Source organism: Hypanus sabinus, chromosome 28 (assembly GCF_030144855.1).
Source record: "Hypanus sabinus isolate sHypSab1 chromosome 28, sHypSab1.hap1, whole genome shotgun sequence".
In the NCBI taxonomy this organism is placed as follows: Eukaryota; Metazoa; Chordata; class Chondrichthyes; order Myliobatiformes; family Dasyatidae; genus Hypanus; species Hypanus sabinus.
In genome coordinates, this window is record NC_082733.1 from 11867262 (window position 1) to 11887812 (window position 20551).

General features: G+C 47.5%; 1 protein-coding gene across 4 annotated transcripts in view; it reads right to left on the minus strand.

Annotated features, from left to right (window-relative positions):
* lrrk1 (leucine-rich repeat kinase 1) overlaps nucleotides 1-20551 on the minus strand; it is a 216811-nt gene that overhangs the window by 76851 nt on the left and 119409 nt on the right. For all 4 annotated transcript variants that reach the window (XM_059952613.1, XM_059952611.1, XM_059952612.1 and 1 more), the window contains 3 exons: nucleotides 18457-18621; nucleotides 14436-14608; nucleotides 5598-5718 (listed from right to left, as the gene is read on the minus strand). In XM_059952613.1, the coding sequence (XP_059808596.1) occupies nucleotides 5598-5718; nucleotides 14436-14608; nucleotides 18457-18621 (459 nt within the window). The remainder of the gene's footprint in view (nucleotides 1-5597; nucleotides 5719-14435; nucleotides 14609-18456; nucleotides 18622-20551) is intronic.

The following is a 20551-nucleotide window of genomic DNA, read 5'->3' on the forward strand; positions in this document are numbered from 1 at the left end:
AGGCTGCGGTTTAATCAGGGTTTGCTGGACAGGTTGGCTCGAAGACCCTATTCTGCATTTTATCACAATAAATAAAAATATTTATGTAATGATGACCATGCACCTCACTACTGTAAAAACACGCCTGGCTCACCTCTGCCTCTCTGGGGAGCAGCTCAGGTTGATACACAGTGTGATTACTGAAGAGGTGCAGCAAACCCTTCTGCCCAAGGACATATAGAGACAGGCACTAATTGCCAGCCCTGACTGTGACACCGACATCCAGAAAAAGGAATTTATAAACAATGCACCGGCACCCGAGCAGGTGCCGCCGTCAATCATCGTGAGGCGGCGACCCCGGGAAGCTCACGTGACTTTTTCACTCAGCCAGTCCTTACTGCTTTCTGAACTACCTCATGCCTGAAGTACAGGCCCCAGACAGAAGAGCGGCTGCCTCACAGTGTCAGCGACTTGGGTTGAACTCTGACCTCTGTGTGCAGTTTGTGGGTTCTCTCTGCGATGTGCACATTTCCTCCTGATGCTCCAGTCAGTGCTTCAACTGGTATTTATAACTTTACAATATAATGACCAATTAACCTACTAACCGGTACGTCTTGGTACTGGGGGAGAAAACCCACCTGATAATGGGGAGAACGTACAAATGCCTCACAGGCAACAATGGGAATTGAACTGGGGTCACCAGCACCGTAAAGTGTTGTGCTAACTACTATGCTACCCTGTCGCCCTGAATATCCCTTGTGTACAGGTGAGAAGCAGAACCTGGGGCAGTTGACAGAACAAAGGGAGAATGCAATGAAGATAGGATTAGTGTGGACAGGCTGTTTACGGCCAGCATTAACTCAATGGGCTGAATGGCCTGTTTCCATGCTGATTCTCTCTACGATTTTATGGGCTCCCCTGGCTTCTTTCCCCTCTGCCCCGGCTCCAGTCACTGTGGGTGGGTGCCACCACCACAGGCGCAGCGACTAGAGGATGAGGGAGTTAGCCTCCTTGACGTGCGCTCCCTCTGACTTCTACTTCTGTGTGTGACGGTATTCCTGAGTCTTCACCCTGGGCTTTCAGGGCTGACAGTAGTGAAAACTGAGAAGAAGCTTTTGGCAGCAAGAAGGAAGCGCTGGACACTGCCAGAGATGGAGGACATTCAATCCTGCTCTGAACAGGCAGTAAGTGAATAATAACCTGCTGAAGCCAGCACTCCTTGGAATCCGAATCCTTTCTTTGAGATATCTCCGTGTGACAAAGGGCAGTGCATAGAGCAACAGGTATTCCAATCATTCACAGACAGAGGCCACTCTGCCCTGCGACTCTGGTGCAGCCCATGTGCAGATCCAGCTGAAACCCTTCAGTGTGGCCGACAGAGGCCTTCAACTGAACTGAGGGATACAACAATGCCGACTGCTCAAGCAAAAGGGAGAGGAAACAGGCAGAACTTCTGTGCTTCGGTCACCTACACCGTGCCTGCTAGAGGCGTATAAGATGATGAGAGGCATTGATCACTTGGATAGCCAGAGGTTTTTTCCTGGGGCTGAAATGGCTAACATGAAGGGGCATAGTTTTAAGGTGCTTGGAAGTAGGTACAAGGGGGATGTCAGAGGTAAGTTTTTCGCACAGTGAGTGGTGGGTGCATGGAATGCACTGCCAGTGACAGTGTTAGAGGCAGCTACAATAGGGTCTTTAAGAGACTCCTAGATAGGTACATGGAGCTTAGAAAAATAGAGGGTAGTGAAATTCTCGGCAGCTTCTAGAGTCGGTTTTATGGTAGGCTTGACATTGTGGGCCAAAGGGCCTGTAATGTGCTGTAAATGTTTATGTTCTATGTTCACTAAATGAGCTCAAGGTCACGTTTTCCTTACTTCAATGATGGCAGTGATGTCGGGGGCATCTCAGAAAACAAAGAGAAGGCAAATATGTGGTTGGCGTGCAATTTCCTTACAGATACCAATTACACGCACTCTCTGGGAAGAACAAGCTGTCTGCTGGAGGAACCCAGCGGGTCAAGCAGCAGCCGTGAGAGGAAAGGGTGATGCTTTGGGTCAAAACCCTGATCGGTTCTTCGTAGCTCCCGACTGGAAATGTCAACATTCCCTTTACTCCCACAGATGCTGCTCAACCTGCTGAGTTTCTCCAGCAGACTGTCTGTCGCTCCAGATTCCAACTTCAGTCTCCTGCGTCTCCATTCACTTACTGAGATAACAGTGCAGAATGGAACCTTCGAGCTAAGGCACCCAGTAATCCCCCAACTTAACTGTAACCTAATCACAGGACAATTGACACTGACCAATTAATCTACCAACTGGTACATCTTTGGACTGTGGGAGGAAACCGGAGCACCCAGAGAAAACCCACACGGTCACGGGGAGAACATACAATTCTTTACAGACCGTGGTGGGAATTGAACCCAGATCGCTGGTACTGTAAAGTGTTGTGCTAACCACTACACTACTGCGCCACCTCATTCTTCATTCACTTTCACTGACTTAGGATGTCAGCACTTGTAATTCCCCTCGCATTAAGCGAAGTGAAGACTGTTTTCGTCCCTTCCTGCCTTCCAACCAGCTGCTTATCCTTATTTATAGACAAGATCTGGAGGAGTCAAGGGAGACATGTAATGGGACCGAGCTAAGGGACTCAAAGAGTTTTGGATATCAATGCTGGTATTTGCATTACTGGCAGCACATTTCATCCCAGGTCAGATCTAATGTTAAGAATATCAAACGATTCAGATGTTAAGGTACTGAGATCCTTGCAGGTGGTCGCACTAAGGCAGGTACCAGACAGAACTTGCACGCGTTCCACATCATCGCCTGACAAGGACGGGGGTGGGGAGGGGGTGGAAACCAACTGCAAACTGAAAACCGAATGCAATGGACCTTTCCACAGAGAGTTTCAGATTTCAGCACCATTCAGTCCCAACGAACAGAGAGAAAGGGTCTCCTGTTCAAAGCTCTTCCATCGTTTAGGAATGGTTACAATCCAAGAAAACCGGGCAATGGTTCCAACCATCTGTCCCAGTGTGTGGCGAGATCGCACTGACTTTGGCTGCAGTGATGAACTGCCTATATTTGGTTCACCAGATCTGGCCCCACGTTAAGGGGTATTGACCACACGGTGCATCAGGATGGTATTTGTTGGCCAGACATTCCTCCCGTACCCACACTGATCCCATCTGTCACAATGGCACCAGATGAAGAGGGAATGGACGCTTTGCCTTAGATGCCAGCGCTCAATGACATCACAAGGTGACCTGGTTCAATTTAGTATCAGTGAATGTTTACAGTATACAGCCTGAGATTTTTACTGTTCACAAACATCCTCAAAACAAAAAAAAAAAATCCCAAGGAGTGAATGATGGACAATGTTAAGACCCCAAAACACCCCCCCACACACAAACCGTAACAAAAGCATCAACCCCACCCCCACCATGCAAGCAATATCAAAGTCCCCATAGGCAAAGATCTGGAGCCCATCAAAAACTACCGTTCATCCCAACACTTCAACATCTCAGACGCTAGCGAGGGGGATGATGTTACAATCTGCCGCGTCGCTTGTCCAAGAAGACCAGGAAGGAGAGACAGCGGGGGAGAGAGAGGAGAGGGGGGAGGGGGGAGAGAGAGGAGAGGGGGGAGGGGGGGAGAGGAGGAGAGGGGGGGAGGGGGGGAGAGGAGGAGAGGGGGGGAGAGAGGGGGGAGAGAGGGGGGGAGAGAGGGGGGAGAGAGGGGGGGAGAGAGGGGGGGAGAGAGAGGAGGGGGGGAGGGGGGAGAGGAGGAGAGGGGGGAGAGAGGGGGGGAGAGAGGGGGGAGAGAGGGGGGGAGAGAGGGGGGGAGAGAGGGGGGGAGAGAGGGGGGGAGAGAGGGGGGGAGAGAGGGGGGGAGAGAGGGGGGGAGAGATTAGAATATATGAGGGAGCTTTAAATGCATAGGAGTTCCCATGAGAGACATTGTGAGATTCATTCACCACCTCTCACCCCCTATACACCTGTCATTGTAATCTCAAGAATGGAACGACCAAAAGGCATTTAATTAGCAACTTGCAGCCAATGATAAATGAAAATGAAATGGTGTATATTAATAGATAATAAGTAAACATTCTAAAGTACACCCTTTGTGATGTCCTTCCAGATCGGTTTAAAGACGGTGCAGGTTGCTTTCTTTCTATTGTGTAGGCAGCAACTGTCCACATTGAATGACCAAAGTTAGCCCGAGGGAGCCCTCTCACTGCACAGTCATGACCCAAGAGGGTCAGGGTTAAGCCTCGACATTCTCCCTGTGACTGCGTGGGTTTCCTCTGGGTGCTCTGGTTTCCTCCCACACTCCAAAGGCGAATGGACTTTGGTCAGAAAGTTTGGGCTTGTGGAAGCATGCTGGCACTTGTGGGCTGCCCCCAGCACACACTTGGACTGTGTTGACACATTTCACTTTATGTTTCAAAGAATATGTGACAAATAAAGCTAATCCTTTCTTTGTTTAAGTTACGGGAGAGAACTGAAACCTGTCTCTGATGGAGATCTAGTTCCTGACGCTCACAGGTGCCAGCTCTGTTCTCTTGGGATAGAAAGGTACTGCTGCAGGAGAGTTAGCAGAGCTTTGGTTAGACATGCTGAGAGTGGACAGAGGTGCTGCCTGTACCTCCATGGAACAAGCATCTACCTCATTGCCTCCTGCAGCAGTGCAGCGTTGAATCTGGTACAAGGGACCCTCCTCCTATTCTCCATCTCCACAAAGATGAAATCATGGTCTCTCTGGATGAAAACAGTGTGGGGAGGGAGGGAGCTGTCACCTCTACACTCCTTCCTTACCATCCCCCTCTGCCCCCACACCCCCCACCACACACACATAAGTCTGTTGGCATCTGGGATTTTACAAAGAGATACAACAAGTGATAGCACATAGCAGAGAGTGAGTAACCCTGGCATGGTCTATCAAGGAGCTAGTTGTACTAATAAACCTTACGTTTATTCATCGGTTGTTGCAATTGGCTCCATGGCAGAGTAAAGAAGCCAGAATCTGACGATGTTCCTACACTGGAATTTCACTCCCATGTCACTGACCTGAAAGAGCTGAACTATGTCACTCCAAACACAAAGTGAAAGAAGTTCAATGTAAATAACTTCCAGTTGCCTAGTAACGGACAGTGTGTTGGGCCAGTCGGTGTCGTTCACCTCACTGAGAGTCAGGATTGAACAGTGTGATGGACCAATCGGTGTAGCTCTCTTCACTGTGAGTCTATGATTGAACAGTGTGATGGGCCAATCAGCGTCTCTCTCCTCACCGTGTGTCCAGTAATGGACAGCGTGATGAGCCAATCAGTGTAGCTCTCCTCATTGGGAACCCAGGTGCTGATGTTCTTCCTGAACACAGATGCATTAACTCAGAGGAGGGGCAAAATCTTCAGACAACCCCCTTTGTCACAACACAATCAACTGGGTCAGGTTTACATCAGATTACTGAAGATCACTGCACAACAAACTGGATGGTGCTTGAAATAGTGCAGGGCATTGATACACAGACCTTAAGAGTGGGCCACAGCCCTGCATTGGCAGTTCTCAAATTCCAGCACATGCTCCGCTTTCTCTGCCATTTTTCAAAACAACCACTTACCAATCTTCCAACTAACTTCTGTGAAGTGGTTACACTCCCTGTGTCCCTCATGCTGCAAGCAACTTGGAAGATCAGTTTGCGGAGACCTTCCAGCCCATCCAATGTTTTGCACGATAACTCACTGTAAGGAAAAGGTACAGTGTAAACGATTGGAGCAAAGTCCTGGTCACTAAATTACACAGAACATAGAACAGTGAGACACATGAACAGGTCTCAGTTAAACACCCAAATAACTTTGTCTATTCTAGCAATGTCCATATCCCTCCATTCCCCTCACTGTCCGTATCCCTCCATTCCCCTCACTGTCCGTATCCCTCCATTCCCCACACTGTCCATCCCTCCGTTCCCCACACTGTCCGTATCCCTCCGTTCCCCTCACTGTCCATTGCTCCATTCTCCACACTGTCTGTATCCCTCCGTTCCCCAAACTGTCCATCCCTCCATTCCCCTCACTGTCCGTATCCCTCCGTTCCCCACACTGTCCGTATCCCTCCATTCCCCTCACTGTCCGTATCCCTCCATTCCTCACACTGTCCATCCCTCCATTCCCCTCACTGTCCGTATCCCTCCATTCCCCACACTGTCCATCCCTCCATTCCCCTCACTGTCCGTACCTCCATTCCCCTCACTGTCCGTATCCCTCCATTCCCCACACTGTCCGTCCCTCTATTCCCCTCACTGTCCGTCCCTCCATTCCCCACACTGTCCGTCCCTCCATTCCCCTCACTGTCCATATCCCTCCATTCCCCTCACTGTCCGTCCCTCCATTCCCCTCACTGTCCATATCCCTCCGTTCCCCACACTGTCCATCCCTCCGTTCCCCACACTGTCCGTATCCCTCCGTTCCCCAAACTGTCCATCCCTCCATTCCCCCCACTGTCCGTATCCCTCCGTTCCCCACACTGTCCGTATCCCTCCATTCCCCTCACTGTCCGTATCCCTCCATTCCCCACACTGTCCATCCCTCCATTCCCCTCACTGTCCGTATCCCTCCATTCCCCACACTGTCCGTATCCCTCCATTCCCCTCACTGTCCGTATCCCTCCATTCCCCACACTGTCCATCCCTCTATTCCCCTCACTGTCCATCGCTCCATTCTCCACACTGTCCATATCCCTCCGTTCCCCAAACTGTCCATCCCTCCATTCCCCTCACTGTCCGTATCCCTCCGTTCCCCACACTGTCCGTATCCCTCCATTCCCCTCACTGTCCGTATCCCTCCATTCCCCACACTGTCCAACCCTCCATTCCCCACACTGTCCATCCCTCCATTCTCCTCACTGTCCATCCCTCCATTCCCCACACTGTCCGTCCCTCCATTCCCCTCACTGTCCGTATCCCTCCATTCCCCACACTGTCCGTCCCTCCATTCCCCACACTGTCCGTCCCTCCATTCCCCACACTGTCCGTATCCCTCCATTCCCCACACTGTCCGTCCCTCCATTCCCCTCACTGTCCGTATCCCTCCATTCCCCACACTGTCCGTCCCTCCATTCCCCACACTGTCCGTCCCTCCATTCCCCACACTGTCCGTATCCCTCCATTCCCCACACTGTCCGTCCTCCATTCCCCTCACTGTCCATCCCTCTATTCCCCTCACTGTCCGTCCCTCCATTCCCCACACTGTCCATCCCTCCATTCCCCTCACTGTCCGTATCCCTCCATTCCCCACACTGTCCATCCCTCTATTCCCCTCACTGTCCATATCCCTCCATTCCCCTCACTGTCCGTATCCCTCCATTCCCCACACTGTCCAACCCTCCATTCCCCTCACTGTCCGTATCCCTCCGTTCCCCACACTGTCCATCCCTCCATTCCCCTCACTGTCCGTATCCCTCCGTTCCCCACACTGTCCGTATCCCTCCATTCCCCTCACTGTCCGTATCCCTCCATTCCCCACACTGTCCAACCCTCCATTCCCCTCACTGTCCGTATCCCTCCATTCCCCACACTGTCCAGCCCTCCATTCTCCTCACTGTCCATCCCTCCATTCCCCACACTGTCCGTCCCTCCATTCCCCTCACTGTCCGTATCCCTCCATTCCCCACACTGTCCGTCCCTCCATTCCCCACACTGTCCGTCCCTCCATTCCCCACACTGTCCGTATCCCTCCATTCCCCACACTGTCCGTCCCTCCATTCCCCTCACTGTCCGTATCCCTCCATTCCCCACACTGTCCGTCCCTCCATTCCCCACACTGTCCGTCCCTCCATTCCCCACACTGTCCGTATCCCTCCATTCCCCACACTGTCCATCCCTCCATTCCCCACACTGTCCGTATCCCTCCATTCCCCACTGTCCATCCCTCCATTCCCCACACTGTCCATCCCTCCATTCCCCTCACTGTCCGTCCCTCCATTCCCCTCACTGTCCATCCCTCCATTCCCCTCACTGTCCATCCCTCCATTCTCTACACATTTGTACACTTACCCTAAGAGCCTCATAATGTTGTTACCCTACTTGCCTGCACTACCACCCCGGCAGCGTATTCCAAGCACCCACCACACTCTGTGTCTGAAACAAGTTGCCCTGCTCATCTCCTTTAAACTCTCTCCCTCTCCCCTCAACTGCATGCCCTCGAGTATGACATATTTCACCCCGGGGGAAAGAAATCCAGCTGCCCACTATGCCTTTTATAATGTTAGAAGCCGCTGTTAGGTGAAAGTTGCATGATGTGATTGCAGTGGACAGGGTGCAGGGATGTGCCAGGGTGCTGCCAGCTATTGCTGAATAGAGCTTTGTACAGGACGAAGCCGCTGTCTTTGTAACACAGGAGGTTGAGAAAGGCTTCATTGGAATATTTAAAAGCACCAGGTTTTATAAGTTGCATAACCAGCTATCAACGTGTGTGGGTCAATGCAACAGACTAACTCAACCACTTTTTTGAGAGAAAGCTAGATTAATCTCAAAGGAAACTGCAGTGTTGCTGTAGCATTACAAGTGCAGAGATATACAAATATTAGAAGTTAGAAAGAATAAGATATAAGTTACCTTAAAAGTAAGAAGTACAGGATTTACAAGTCAAAGTTTACAAGATTTGCAAGTTCACACAGCTCAGATGGTAGTGCAAGAATTACCATAGTATTATACAGTAACAAGTGCACATTCACACCGTCCAGATAAGGTGACAGTAGTGTTGCACAGGGTGTCTGTGAAAGCAGGCTATGGTAAACAGAGCCTAACAGAGCTCAAACAGAACTCTGGTAACTAGAGGTTAATAACAGTCTAACAGGAGGGGTCATCACTTCCCCGGCTATAGGTTGACAATATAGAGCCTAATGGCCGCGGGTAAGAATGACCTCACATAGCCTCTTTGGAGCAGCGCAGTTGTCGTAGTCTATTACTAAAAGTGCTCCTCTGTTCAGCCAAGGTGGCATGCAGAGAGCGAGAAATATTGTCCAGAATTACCAGGGTTTTCCATGGGGTCCTTTGTTCCACCACTGCCTCCAGTGTGTCCAGCTTGGCTGCTATAACAGAGCAGCCTTTCTAATCAGTTTATTGAGCCTGTTGGCATCACCCATGTTGATGCCATTGCCCCAGCACACCACTGCATAATACTGTACTGGCCACAACAGACTGTTAAAACGTGTGAAGGAGAGGCCTGCATACTCCAGTCTCCTCAGGAAGTAGAGGTGACTCTGGCCCTTCTTGAACACAGCCTCTGTGTTGGTACTCTACTCGAGTCTGTCATCCAGGTCCACCTCCAGGTACTTGTAGGTCCTCACTACATCCATATCCTCGCCATCAACAGTAACAGGGAGCAGTGCAGGCTTAAACCTCCTAAAGTCCACCACCATCTCCTTTGTCTTACTGATGTTGAGCTGCAGATGATTCAGCTTGCAGCATTTGACAGTCCTGTATTCAACCTCCCATCCTCCCTTTACACACCCAACTATTGCTGAGTCATCAGAGAAGTGACTCAGTGTTGTACCTGAAGTCTGAGGTAGACAGGGTGAACAGGAATGGGGCCAATACACTCCCCTGTGGGGCCCCAGTGATGGTTATAGCCATGTCTGACGCACAAATCTGAAGCCAAACTAACAGTGGTCTGCCAGTCCATTATCCAGGATACAATGGAAGAGCCAATCTATATTGAACAGAGCTCAATAAATGCTGTCCACATACCCTCCTTCTATGCTTTAAGTATTAACTCTACACACACTTTATAAGTTACCTGGAGTCTGTCAGGAAACAACATACAGATCAGCTCACTGGCACCTGAACCCGAATTGTCTCAGCCTGCTCTTCACAATTACAGGAATAACCAGTACTTTAAAATTCAACCTTGAAATCTATCCCGTTTCTTTCTATTGAAAAGTGACCACAGGGATCTGACCCTGACCCGAATCATCCTCAGAAGCTCTCTCTCTAGACAGAACACTCTGTTTAGAAGGAAATCAAGAACAACATTGTGCCTTTAACAGCTTAGCACAGAGAGGAGGAAGAAGCATTTTTATTTTTCCTGGCTTTTGGATTCCACATGAAATGAGTCTCGAGACAATTCATTAGAAAACTGCTTGCTGTCAATGCCACTGGTAATGTCACCGAGAGAGGAGGAACTCGCGCTTGTGCCGCTGGGGAGCAAGGCTCGGACAGGATGGGGACTATCGTGAAATTAAACTGCGAGAGGTCATTGGGAGTTCATTAAATCCCACAGTTTGGCTTGGAACAGCAACACAAAGCCCAGGGATGTGGCACAGAGCAAACGTTAATGTGTTGGTAGACACAGCACTACCATGAAACTCTGCACCTCAACGTTATGGGAAACAACTGGAAAGGACCCGGTTTACACGCTAATTCGGGATCCACTGCGGCCTAAAACTAAATGCCTAAAATTGCGCCATCACGTTAGACCGATACGCACCAAAGGACACAATTCTTTCAGAAGGGAGAGCTCACAAGTGTGTGCACAGATCATTGGAACTGGCAGGGCAGTTCCAAGAAAGTGGTTAAGAAAGCACATTGGATCCAGGATCTTATAAATAAACAACACAAGAGCACAGAAGCCAGTTACGCTGTGGCTCAAGAACCTCTTTATTCTGTAACATTAACTGTTTCTCTTTCCATAGAAGCTGCCTAACCTGCCAAGTGTTTCCTGCAGCTTCAGTTTTATTAAACCGCTTTAAGGAGAGATTTTCCAATAATTTATGGGAATGAGGGCCGTTTTTATGTGGATTGATTGGAGAGGCTGAATTTGTTCCGTTTGGAATGTTGTGAGGGGATCGAAGGTCTTCAGATTTAAGACCCTGAGCTATAGATCAAAACTATTCCTATTGGTGGAGGTGCACCTGTTTATTTACTGAGATTTAAGACAGAACAGCCTCTTCCAGCTTACCTAACCTAAACACGGGACAATTTACAGTAACCATTTAACCTACCAACTCGTATATCTATGGTCTGCGGGAGGAAACTGGAGCACCTGGAGGAAACCCGTACGATCATGGAGACAGGAATTGTGCGGGAATATCTAGTAAATAGGGATGTGGATGGTGCCAATGTGGTAACAAGGAAACTGGAGACAAAAAGTACAGGCGTGGATTGCAGCAGCAATGATACCCGAGTTTCAGTCACTATTTGTGCTCTAGTGTGCACCCACGGTCGTAACAGAAACTGGATTAAGTAGAGACATGGACTGCAGCAAAGACGACACCCAAGATTCATGAACTTCAACTTTCAGGACTGATGATGAGGTCATCAGTCTCGGCCTAACGGTCCATGGGAATAACCTCAGACGGTACATTACCCCAGTCCTTCGTAAGCAACACTTCCTGGTAATCGACCACCTCTTCATCAGGTGTGTGGAAGCATTTCTGTGCCGAGCTGCTGGCTGAGGAGGTAACACCCAGGGAGGGAGTACTGGCCTGCCTTGATGTGGATCAGGGGACACACTAGGCTGCAAAAGTGACCGAGAGCCTTGCATGTTAATAGAGCACTCAGCACCCAGCTCGGAGTTCTGTCACGTGTGAAAGAATTAATTGCACCCCTAAACAGGAGCCTAACGAAGGCCCGAATGGAGGATGGGGAAAGTTGGTCTGAATGGAGGATGGTCAAGGGTCTTGCCAGCAGTTCTGTTGTAATGGCAAGTGAGTCCTACTCATCGATAGGAATTACTCCTTTAACACAGGCCGGGCCGGGCCCTGCACCCACCGGAAGTTGTGATTACAGGACTGAAGAACTGCAACGGTAAGGACTGATTTGAACAGGAGCTGTCCACTCATTTGCCTGATCTGAAAGGAGGAGTCATCGACAGAGAGTGTGAGACTGGGAGCATGAGAATGTCCAAGTGAAGGAGAATCTGCAGGGAGCATGAGGTACGGTAATGTCCATGTCGTAACTAAGGAAGGGTCCAAGTGAAAACACCGGTCCCACCTGAACAAATACCTTGGCCAGGAATGATTTAACCACACAAATATAATTTCACAGGAACAATAAACATTGAGCTCGAAAAACTACTCTCAGAAGAACTTTTATAACCGGATTTTTATATCACAGGGGAACCTACGATAACATCTGTCACTCTGAGACACGGGCCTAACAAACCATTCACACTGAGTGCGACAATGAACCTTGTACGGTATGGCAACAAGGCTGCTCCATTTGGGAACTGAGCACTGCAGCATCCCCATTACCAGAAGAACACCACAGTGTAGCAGGAGCCGAGGGTCTCAAAGGCAGGGGGTAGGGTTAGTATTGGGAGAAATGAACAGAAGGGTTACTCTAATAGCTGCTGCAGACATGCGCAGGTAGTCTTTAACTTCACTGCTTTACTAACCTCTAGTTTTTGTTGGGACAGCACAATCTGTCTTTCCAATGTTTATAGGCAAGTTACTGGTAGTTTAGGACGAAAGGTGGAGAAGGATAAAGGGGTTTGACAGAGTTGTTAGGCGGAGGATATTTAACGAGTGTGTCCACAATCAGTAATTCAGATTTAGCAGAAATTGGTATGCAAATCAGTTCCCTTCAGCAGAAGTTGAGGGGGATCACAGAACAAAATGATGGTGATTTGGGAAAAAATAGGGAACAAGGGGCTGATTTGGAGCTGGAAACCATCCAGTTATTGCTGCCATTAAAGGATATAACTATAATGATACAGTGAACACTGACACCCGACACTGTGATAAAAATGCAGTCTGATTAACGTATGCTGTCTGACTCTTGCCTGTAGTCGGTCCAACCATTCTACAGCTAGAAGGTCACCGTGTCCCAGAGGGCCCTGGGTATTCGTCAGTCAGCTGAAAGAATGGGTGGGTGAAGGTGGAGGTGTCGATGCGTGCCACAGTCAAGATCTCACTCTGACTAACCAAGTCCCGGGTGACTGGTCTGCTGTGTGTTGCAGCAGTCCTCCGCGTTCCCGAACAATCAGCTGTACCCTCTTATTGGAGTTCATAATGTCGGGAAATACCAAGAGGGAACTCGAGTATCTCTAAGCAACCCGCTGGTCTATGCAATTGAGTTACACAGGTCCCGGCTGGGCTGTGAATTTGATGCATTGTCAACGAGAGGGAATCACTGGCCATATCCAAACAGGACTAACTGAATGTGGTAACTGTTCCCTGTCCATATTGCCCGTTAGTAACAAAACCTTCCTGAAGTGTACCTTGGTGAATAACATCTACTGCGTCACAAAATCAGCAAGTGCACACGGCAGGAGGCAGGTACAACACAATCCAGTTGCCTCTGATGTGGATACCTGTGACGTTACCACCAAATTAACGATTGCGGGGCAGAGCTTTCCGAAGGCAGCTGCAGCAGGGACAGTGGAACGTACTGTTTACGGAAACATGCAGCCGCAAAACTACCACATGTTCCACATTTTACTGCCGATTTGGAAGAGCCAGTCCCAGAGGAAGTGGCCACTGTCCAAGAGAGTGAGGAATCACGAAAGCAGGGCTGAAATGCCTCTGCAGAGGCCCCTCCTTTCGGGACAGTGCTTGGAATTGGGGTTTGAATGTACAGATCTATCCCTGGATTTGAATTGTTTCTCTGTACAGCTCACTGTTTTAATTACCGTCACATAGTAGCCCTAGTGCGTGGGCTGTGATGGCAGATAAAACAATGCTGTTAAGGGAATGGTCATTTAGCCGGTCGAACAAAGGGTACTGGTAGGGCTTTAGTCTTCTAGGCCAAGGGCCAAAGGGAGACTGCTGTAGGGGAAAGAGTTGTAACTCGTAAATAGGGATCTGGAGTGTTCATGTGTATTGTATGCAGAATACAGCAGCGATGACACCAAGTTTTAATTACATATGCTATAGCAAGCACCCATCATAAAAGAAAACTGGATTTTCAGGAAGACCTGTGGATAGTCATTTTTTTTGGTAATCAGGATGTAGTCTGGTACTTAATTAGGTCTTCCCTGTAGCCACCATTCTGTTGTCAAAATGCAGTTTTACTGGTAATCTTGACAACTGAGAATGTAAAGGCTGTACTGAGTTCACGCTCAGCTTTGACGAGTCTCCTGGTAGACACCAGTGTTCAAGAAATGGCCCGTTATTTTGAACGTCGTCTCCCTTGACTTTTCAGTTTGCTCCTACAAGGTGTCAAAAACTACGGGGGCACAGATTGAAGAGGATCAGCAAGAGAACTGAAAGTATATGAACAATTTGACAGAGCAAGTCACTAGTGCTTTGAATATGGGGGCAGATTTAACTGTGATGTTCTAAAGGGAACTGGGTAAATAGCGGAAAGTGAGAATTTGGAAAGCTGTGGGGAGAGGACACAGCATGGGAATAGATGGTTAAAGTGTGGATGAAGGGCAGAATGGCCTCTTTTGCTGCTATAGACATTCTGTGATCCTGGATGTACATGGCTGAAACACAATATAAGAGCAATTTGACTCACTGTAAATTCCGACAACTGATGTCAGGATACCCACTGGCTCTGGGTCCGGAGGGGGAGCGGCACAATGCCAAGATGTACGCACGCAGTGTAGCGATCCTCTCCGTGCGAAATTTGGTGTCAATCAAATCCAGGTGAGTTCCGACCACAATCACAGTGGCGTTTGGAGCCTTGGCCTTAAACAAAACACATCCACAAAAAACTTTGTGAAGGTTTAGTGTTTCTCCTGCTGCTAACATTGTTAACCAAGTATGGAATGGAAACAAATGCAAAAGATACTCTGCAAATTAGACGAAGAGCAAAGAGATGGAGGTATAAAGAACTTCTTAGGAAGTCAAAGGCCAGAAAGGAAAACAACAGAGTAACAGAGAGCAGAGAGGCAAAAAGACAAGTGAGGGAGACAAAACACGAGGAAATCTGCAGATGCTGAAAATTCAAACACACACAAAATGCTGGTGGAACACAGCAGGCCAGGCAGCATCTATAAGGAGAAGCACTGTCGACGTTTCAGGCTGAGACCCTTCGTCAAGAGAGGGAGACAGATACTTTGTTAGGATGTATCCAGGAGAATATTTTGAGCCAGTCCAATAAAAGAAGAGGCAGCACTGAACCCACACGATTCTAGGGAGTGTAAGAGGACAAGTCATAGAGCATTAAAGAGGCTCTTTGGCCCAACTCATCCAATCCAAAGTAGTGGCAACATCAAAGGGGGAGCATTCTGGAGACAATGAGCACATCTCTGCAGACCTCAAGATAGTTGTGGAAAAGGGTAAGGGTGCCCTGAATTAAAATTAAGCTCCTCATTTAAGGGGAAACTCGTTTTTTAATTTCACAAGACAAGACCTGGCAATAGCTATCTTCTGTAAGTCAACATTCATTAAGTAAGGGGTTCAAAGAGTGTAATAATGAACTGCAGAACACGATGGGTTCCTGTGAGGGGAAAAAGGCATGGCAGGTATTAAAAATCATTCCACTGAGGCATTGTTACAGAAGCTGCCTATCTGAGTATTCTCCCCACCTTTGCATATCGGCTATCGCCCTCTTTCTTTCCAGTCCCGATGAAGGACCTCGATCTGAAATACTGTTTATTTCTCTCCGCAGATACTGCTTGACCCACTGAGTTCATCCAGCTTTGAGTATTATTCTTGAGTATTTCTAGCATTCTCTTATGTTATTTCCCATTTTTCATTCTCCCCTACCTTTACCAAATACTCTGCATCTGTCAGCATTAAGCATTCACTCCACATAATTTTTAAAACGTATTTTTGTAATTATATTATTATTCCCACACAGTTTTTTGTGCTTACAGCTAATCAATCTTGATTTAGATTTACTTAAATAATTGTTATTGGTTTGGACAACGATTTAAGCACTGGGCCAAATCGAAGCAGAGGCCAAGGCCCAGGCCCCCGAGCTTATCGAAACAGCTGAACCTGATGCTTGGACGATGATTTAGACACTGGGCAAAATCAGCAAGGGTGGATACAGGTCGAATTGAGGCAGAGGCCGAGGCCCAGGCCCCCGAGCTTATTGAAACAGCTGAACCTGATGCTTGGACAATGATTTAGGCACTGTGCCAAATTGGAAAAGGCCAGGGTGTCGGGGCCCAAGGCTAGGGATGGACTGATTCATCCCACTGCTCAGCTCTGCGCTAAACGAAGGATCTGTGTACAGAGTCTCTTTGTGGACTTCAGTTCAGAATGCAATTTGCTTACGTTTATTGTTTGCATGATTTGTTTTTTTAATCTCTCTGCACTTTGGCTGTTTGGCAGTCCTCTTTTTAATGTGTTTTTTTACGATTTCTTTATTTTGTGGCTCCCTGTTCGGGGACAAGCCTCAAGGTTGTACAATAAATTCATACTTTGATATTAGATGTACTGTGAACATTTGTTACAGTGAAGAACAAGGTCATTTGATTCATTGAGTCTCTGAAACTTGTTCTCTCTCACCCACCCACCACACTTCTCAAACCCTTCCGCTGCTCATCCACACTGAGGTACCACTGACAGCAGCCAATTCACCTACTGGAAAACAATGGGATGTGGGAGGAAACCGGAGAAGCCTACAGAGTCACAGGGAGAGTGTGAAAACACTACACTTACAGTACCAGAGGTTGGGTTAGATCCAAAATCTTTCAAGCTGTGCACCTGAGTCCTCATACTTTTAAACTGGAATTGGAATAGGTTTATTATTGTTGCATGTACCGAGTACCGTGCCTATAAAAAGTATTCACCCCCCCCCCCCGGAAGTTTTCAAGTTTTATTGTTTTACAACATTGGATCACAGTGGAATTAATTTGGCTTTTTTTGACACAGACCAACAGAAAAAAAGAGTCTTTCTTGTCAGAGTGAAAACATATCTCTACTAAGTGATCTAATTTAATCACAAATATAAAACACAAAATAAGTATTCACCTTTTAATATGACACACCAAATCATCACTGATGCAGCCAGTTGGTTTTAGAAGTCACATCATTAGTTAAAAGTAGATCACCTTCATGGAGTCAAGGTGCTTCAATTGATTGTGGTAAAAAAAATACCCCTGTATCTGGAAGGTCCAACTGCTGGTGAGTCAGTATCCTGACAAAAACTACACCATGAAGACAAAAGAACACACCAATCAACTCCGTGAAAACGTTATTGAAAAGCAGAAGTCAGGAGAATGTCCAAGGAAATGTCCAAGTTACTGAATATCCGTTGAAGTACAGTTAAGTCAATCACCAAGGAATGGAAAGAATATGACACAGCTGTAAATCTGCCTAGAGCAGGCCATCCTCAAAAACTGAGTAACCATGCAAGGGGACTAGTGAGGGAGGCCACCAAGAGATCTAAGACAACTCTGGAAGAGTTACAAGCTTCAGTGGCTGAGATGGGAGAGACTGTGCATACAACAACTGTTGCCCAGGAACTTCACCAGTTGCCGCTTTATGGGAGAGTGGCAAAGAGAAAGTCACTGTTGAAAAAAACTCGCATGAAATCTCAGCTAGAGTGTGAGGGCATGTGGGAGACTCTGAAGTCAACTGGAAGAAGATTCTATAGTCTGATGAAATTGAGCTTTTTGGCCATGAGACTAAATGTTATGTTTGGTGTGTAAGTCAAACAATGCACATCATCAAAGACACACCATCCCTACCGTGAAGCATGGCAGTGGCTACATCATGCTGTGGGGATGCTTCACTGCAGCAGCCCCTGGAAGGCTTGTGAAGGTAGAGAGTAAAATGAATGCAGCAAAATACAGGGAAATCCTGGAGGAAAACCTGATGCAGTCTACAAGAGAACTGTGACTTGGTGAAAAATTAGTTTTCCAGCATGGCTTAAAAACAATAATGTCCAGGAGTGGCCAAGCCAGAATCCGGACCTCAATCCAATTGCGAATTCGTGGCTGGACTTGAAAAGGGCTGTTCACTCACGATCCCCATGCAATCTGACAGAGCTTAAGCAGTTTTGTAAAGAAGAATGAGGAAAAATTGCAGTGTGCAGATAATTATTCTGTGTTTTACATTTGTAATTAACTTAGATCACTTTGTAGAGATCTGTTTTCACTTTGACACGAAAGAGGTTTTGTTGATCGGTGTCAGAAAAGCCAAATTAAATCCACTGTAGTTTCATGTTGCAAAACCATAAAATATGAAAACTTCCAAGGGGAAGGGGAGGTGGGGGTGAATACTTTTTATAGGCACTGTATAAAATTCATACAGATCAATTCTTTATACGGAGCATCAAGGCAGTACAATGTAAAACAATGACAGAATGTAGAATGCCGTGCAACAGCTGCACAGAAAGTACAGTGCAGGCAGACAGTAAGGAGCAAGATCATAATAGCCGTACACACTTTCCCACACGATATATCGTTTTCCGTGCACTTATTCTGAACCTGTCTTTGTACTCCCCATAGTCCTGCCATGAGTGTCTCTGTCTAATACACTGCTAGTTCCTTCCCTCATGTCACTCAGCACTCCGTTTCTTCAGGCACCCCATCTTCTTGCAAGTGCCTTTATAGTCTTGCCCCCCGGCAAATCCTTACCTCAATGTTCAGGAGCCAAGACTGTAAGTTTGCCACTGCCTCCTCTCCCAGGGCCAGGTTCCACACCACTATGTAAAAGGCTCTCTCGGTGAAGAAGCACTGATTGACTGTGGCCATTTTAGCATTACCTCCGACGTCCCAGACATTAAACACAATGGAATCCACCTATGAAATAATGAGCGAAAACAAACCCAATGACATGTAACTCTTGCACTAATTTGCTGTGAGTGTGGGGTGCAGAATTTCTAGGCTTCCATCTTTCTGGGAGTGTTTACACTTATTATTTGGCCCCGGATGTGGCAGATTCGTACATTTGAAAGATGAAAATTTTTGATGTTGCACATTCAAACACTGATATTTTCGTCATGGTGCCAGAGGCAAATGTCCGTACCAGTGCAAAGTGGGGACTGCTCAATTAAAAAGAAGGGTGTCACACATTCACAAGTAATGATATAGACCTGCAGGGATCTGTGGGAGCAAACCAAAGTATCTTAAGGCCTCCTCGGTTTACACAGGTCCAAAGCCTTTGCTCGGTCAAGACTAGTGGCACGGTAGCATAGAGGTTAGCACACTGCTTTACAGTACTGGTAAGTTCCAGGTTCAATTCCCGCCACTGCCTGTGAGGAGTTTGTACGTTCTCCTTGTGACTGCGTGGGTTTCCTCCAGGTGCTCCAGTTTACTCCCAAAGACATTCGGGTTGGTAGGCTAATTGGTTATTGTAAATTGTCCTGTGATAGGCTAGGGTTAAATCACAGGTTGCGTGGCAGCGTGGCCCAGAGCCCTGGAAAGGCCTGTTCTGTGCCATATCGCAATCAATCAGTTATTAAATAAATAAGCACTGTGGCTTTGCTGCTTGTCACCAAAACCAGGAAACCTCTGCAGAAATTGGAAGGGGCAAAGCCTGCCCTGGTTCACACTGCCTTCCAATGAGACACAACTTTCCCAACAGCCCACACACATCCCCGACAGGAGACAGTCAGACACTCACTGGGTGAAGTCGCCCTGACCTTCTCTTCCCCCGCCAAGAACCCAACTCAAAGCATACTTCTGGTGAAGTCCAGCCTCAAGATATTCTGATACTCTGCTAAAACTCGAACTGGCACTTTATTCCCAGTCTGGAGCAGCACATGTTGGATTGGAGGCCAAACACTTGGATTTACCACTGACTGGGATTGTGCCCCCTTTAGCAGGGATGTCGGAGGGAGATTTGATTGAAGCTTTCAAAGTAACGAAGAGCATTGACTTTTCCCCGTGGCAGAAGGCGAGTGATCAGAAGTTTGAGATGATTAGCCAGTGCAGGAATTAGAACTTTTATTTTAAGAAAAGACTTGCATTTATATATAGTCATTTATGAGCTCGGAACAGCCCAAAAGCACTTCACAGAATTTTAAAGTTTATGAAAATGTAGTCAGCTTATTTGCAAGCACCTATTTTCCACAAACAGCAACTTAACACCATGCAGATAATCTATCTTCAGTGAAGCTTTGCAGAGAGGTAAAGGGGGAGAGCTGCCTCCCATCTGTAAAATATGGGCTGAGAAGCAGCAATAGTGTCTTTCAATGGAGTTAGAAGCCACATGACAAGTCCTTGAACATTGAGTAGGGCTTTAGGGTTCTGATCTTTTACTGTCATTCATTCTTTGGGTTTTCTTTGCTGTTTCGTGGATGTCTGCAAAGAGTGAGAATTTCAGGTAGGCATTCTCTGATATTAAATTGAACCACCGACAGTCCCATAAAGATTGAGGTCTTACACTGCGGCGATCACAGTACGGCACTGTTAGGGTTCACTGTGATCTCCATTGTGATCATTACAGCATGATACTGTCTATTAACTCATTGCGAGTTCCCACAGAGCCAGCATTCACCAAGTGCTCTCGGCAGCAGTTCCCAATTAGATAGGCCAGTTTACAGGCAACACCCATCCAGCCAAAGAGGACTGTTGTTACTGGATGAACGAATAATGGGAAGTTATGAGACAGTGCTCCCAGACAGATCTGAGGGAACAATGTTCACAGGCGGCATGTTCTCTGGGGCAAAGATTCAGATTGAAATTGGCTAATTATCAGATACAACAGGTGTAATAACTCTAAAACTAA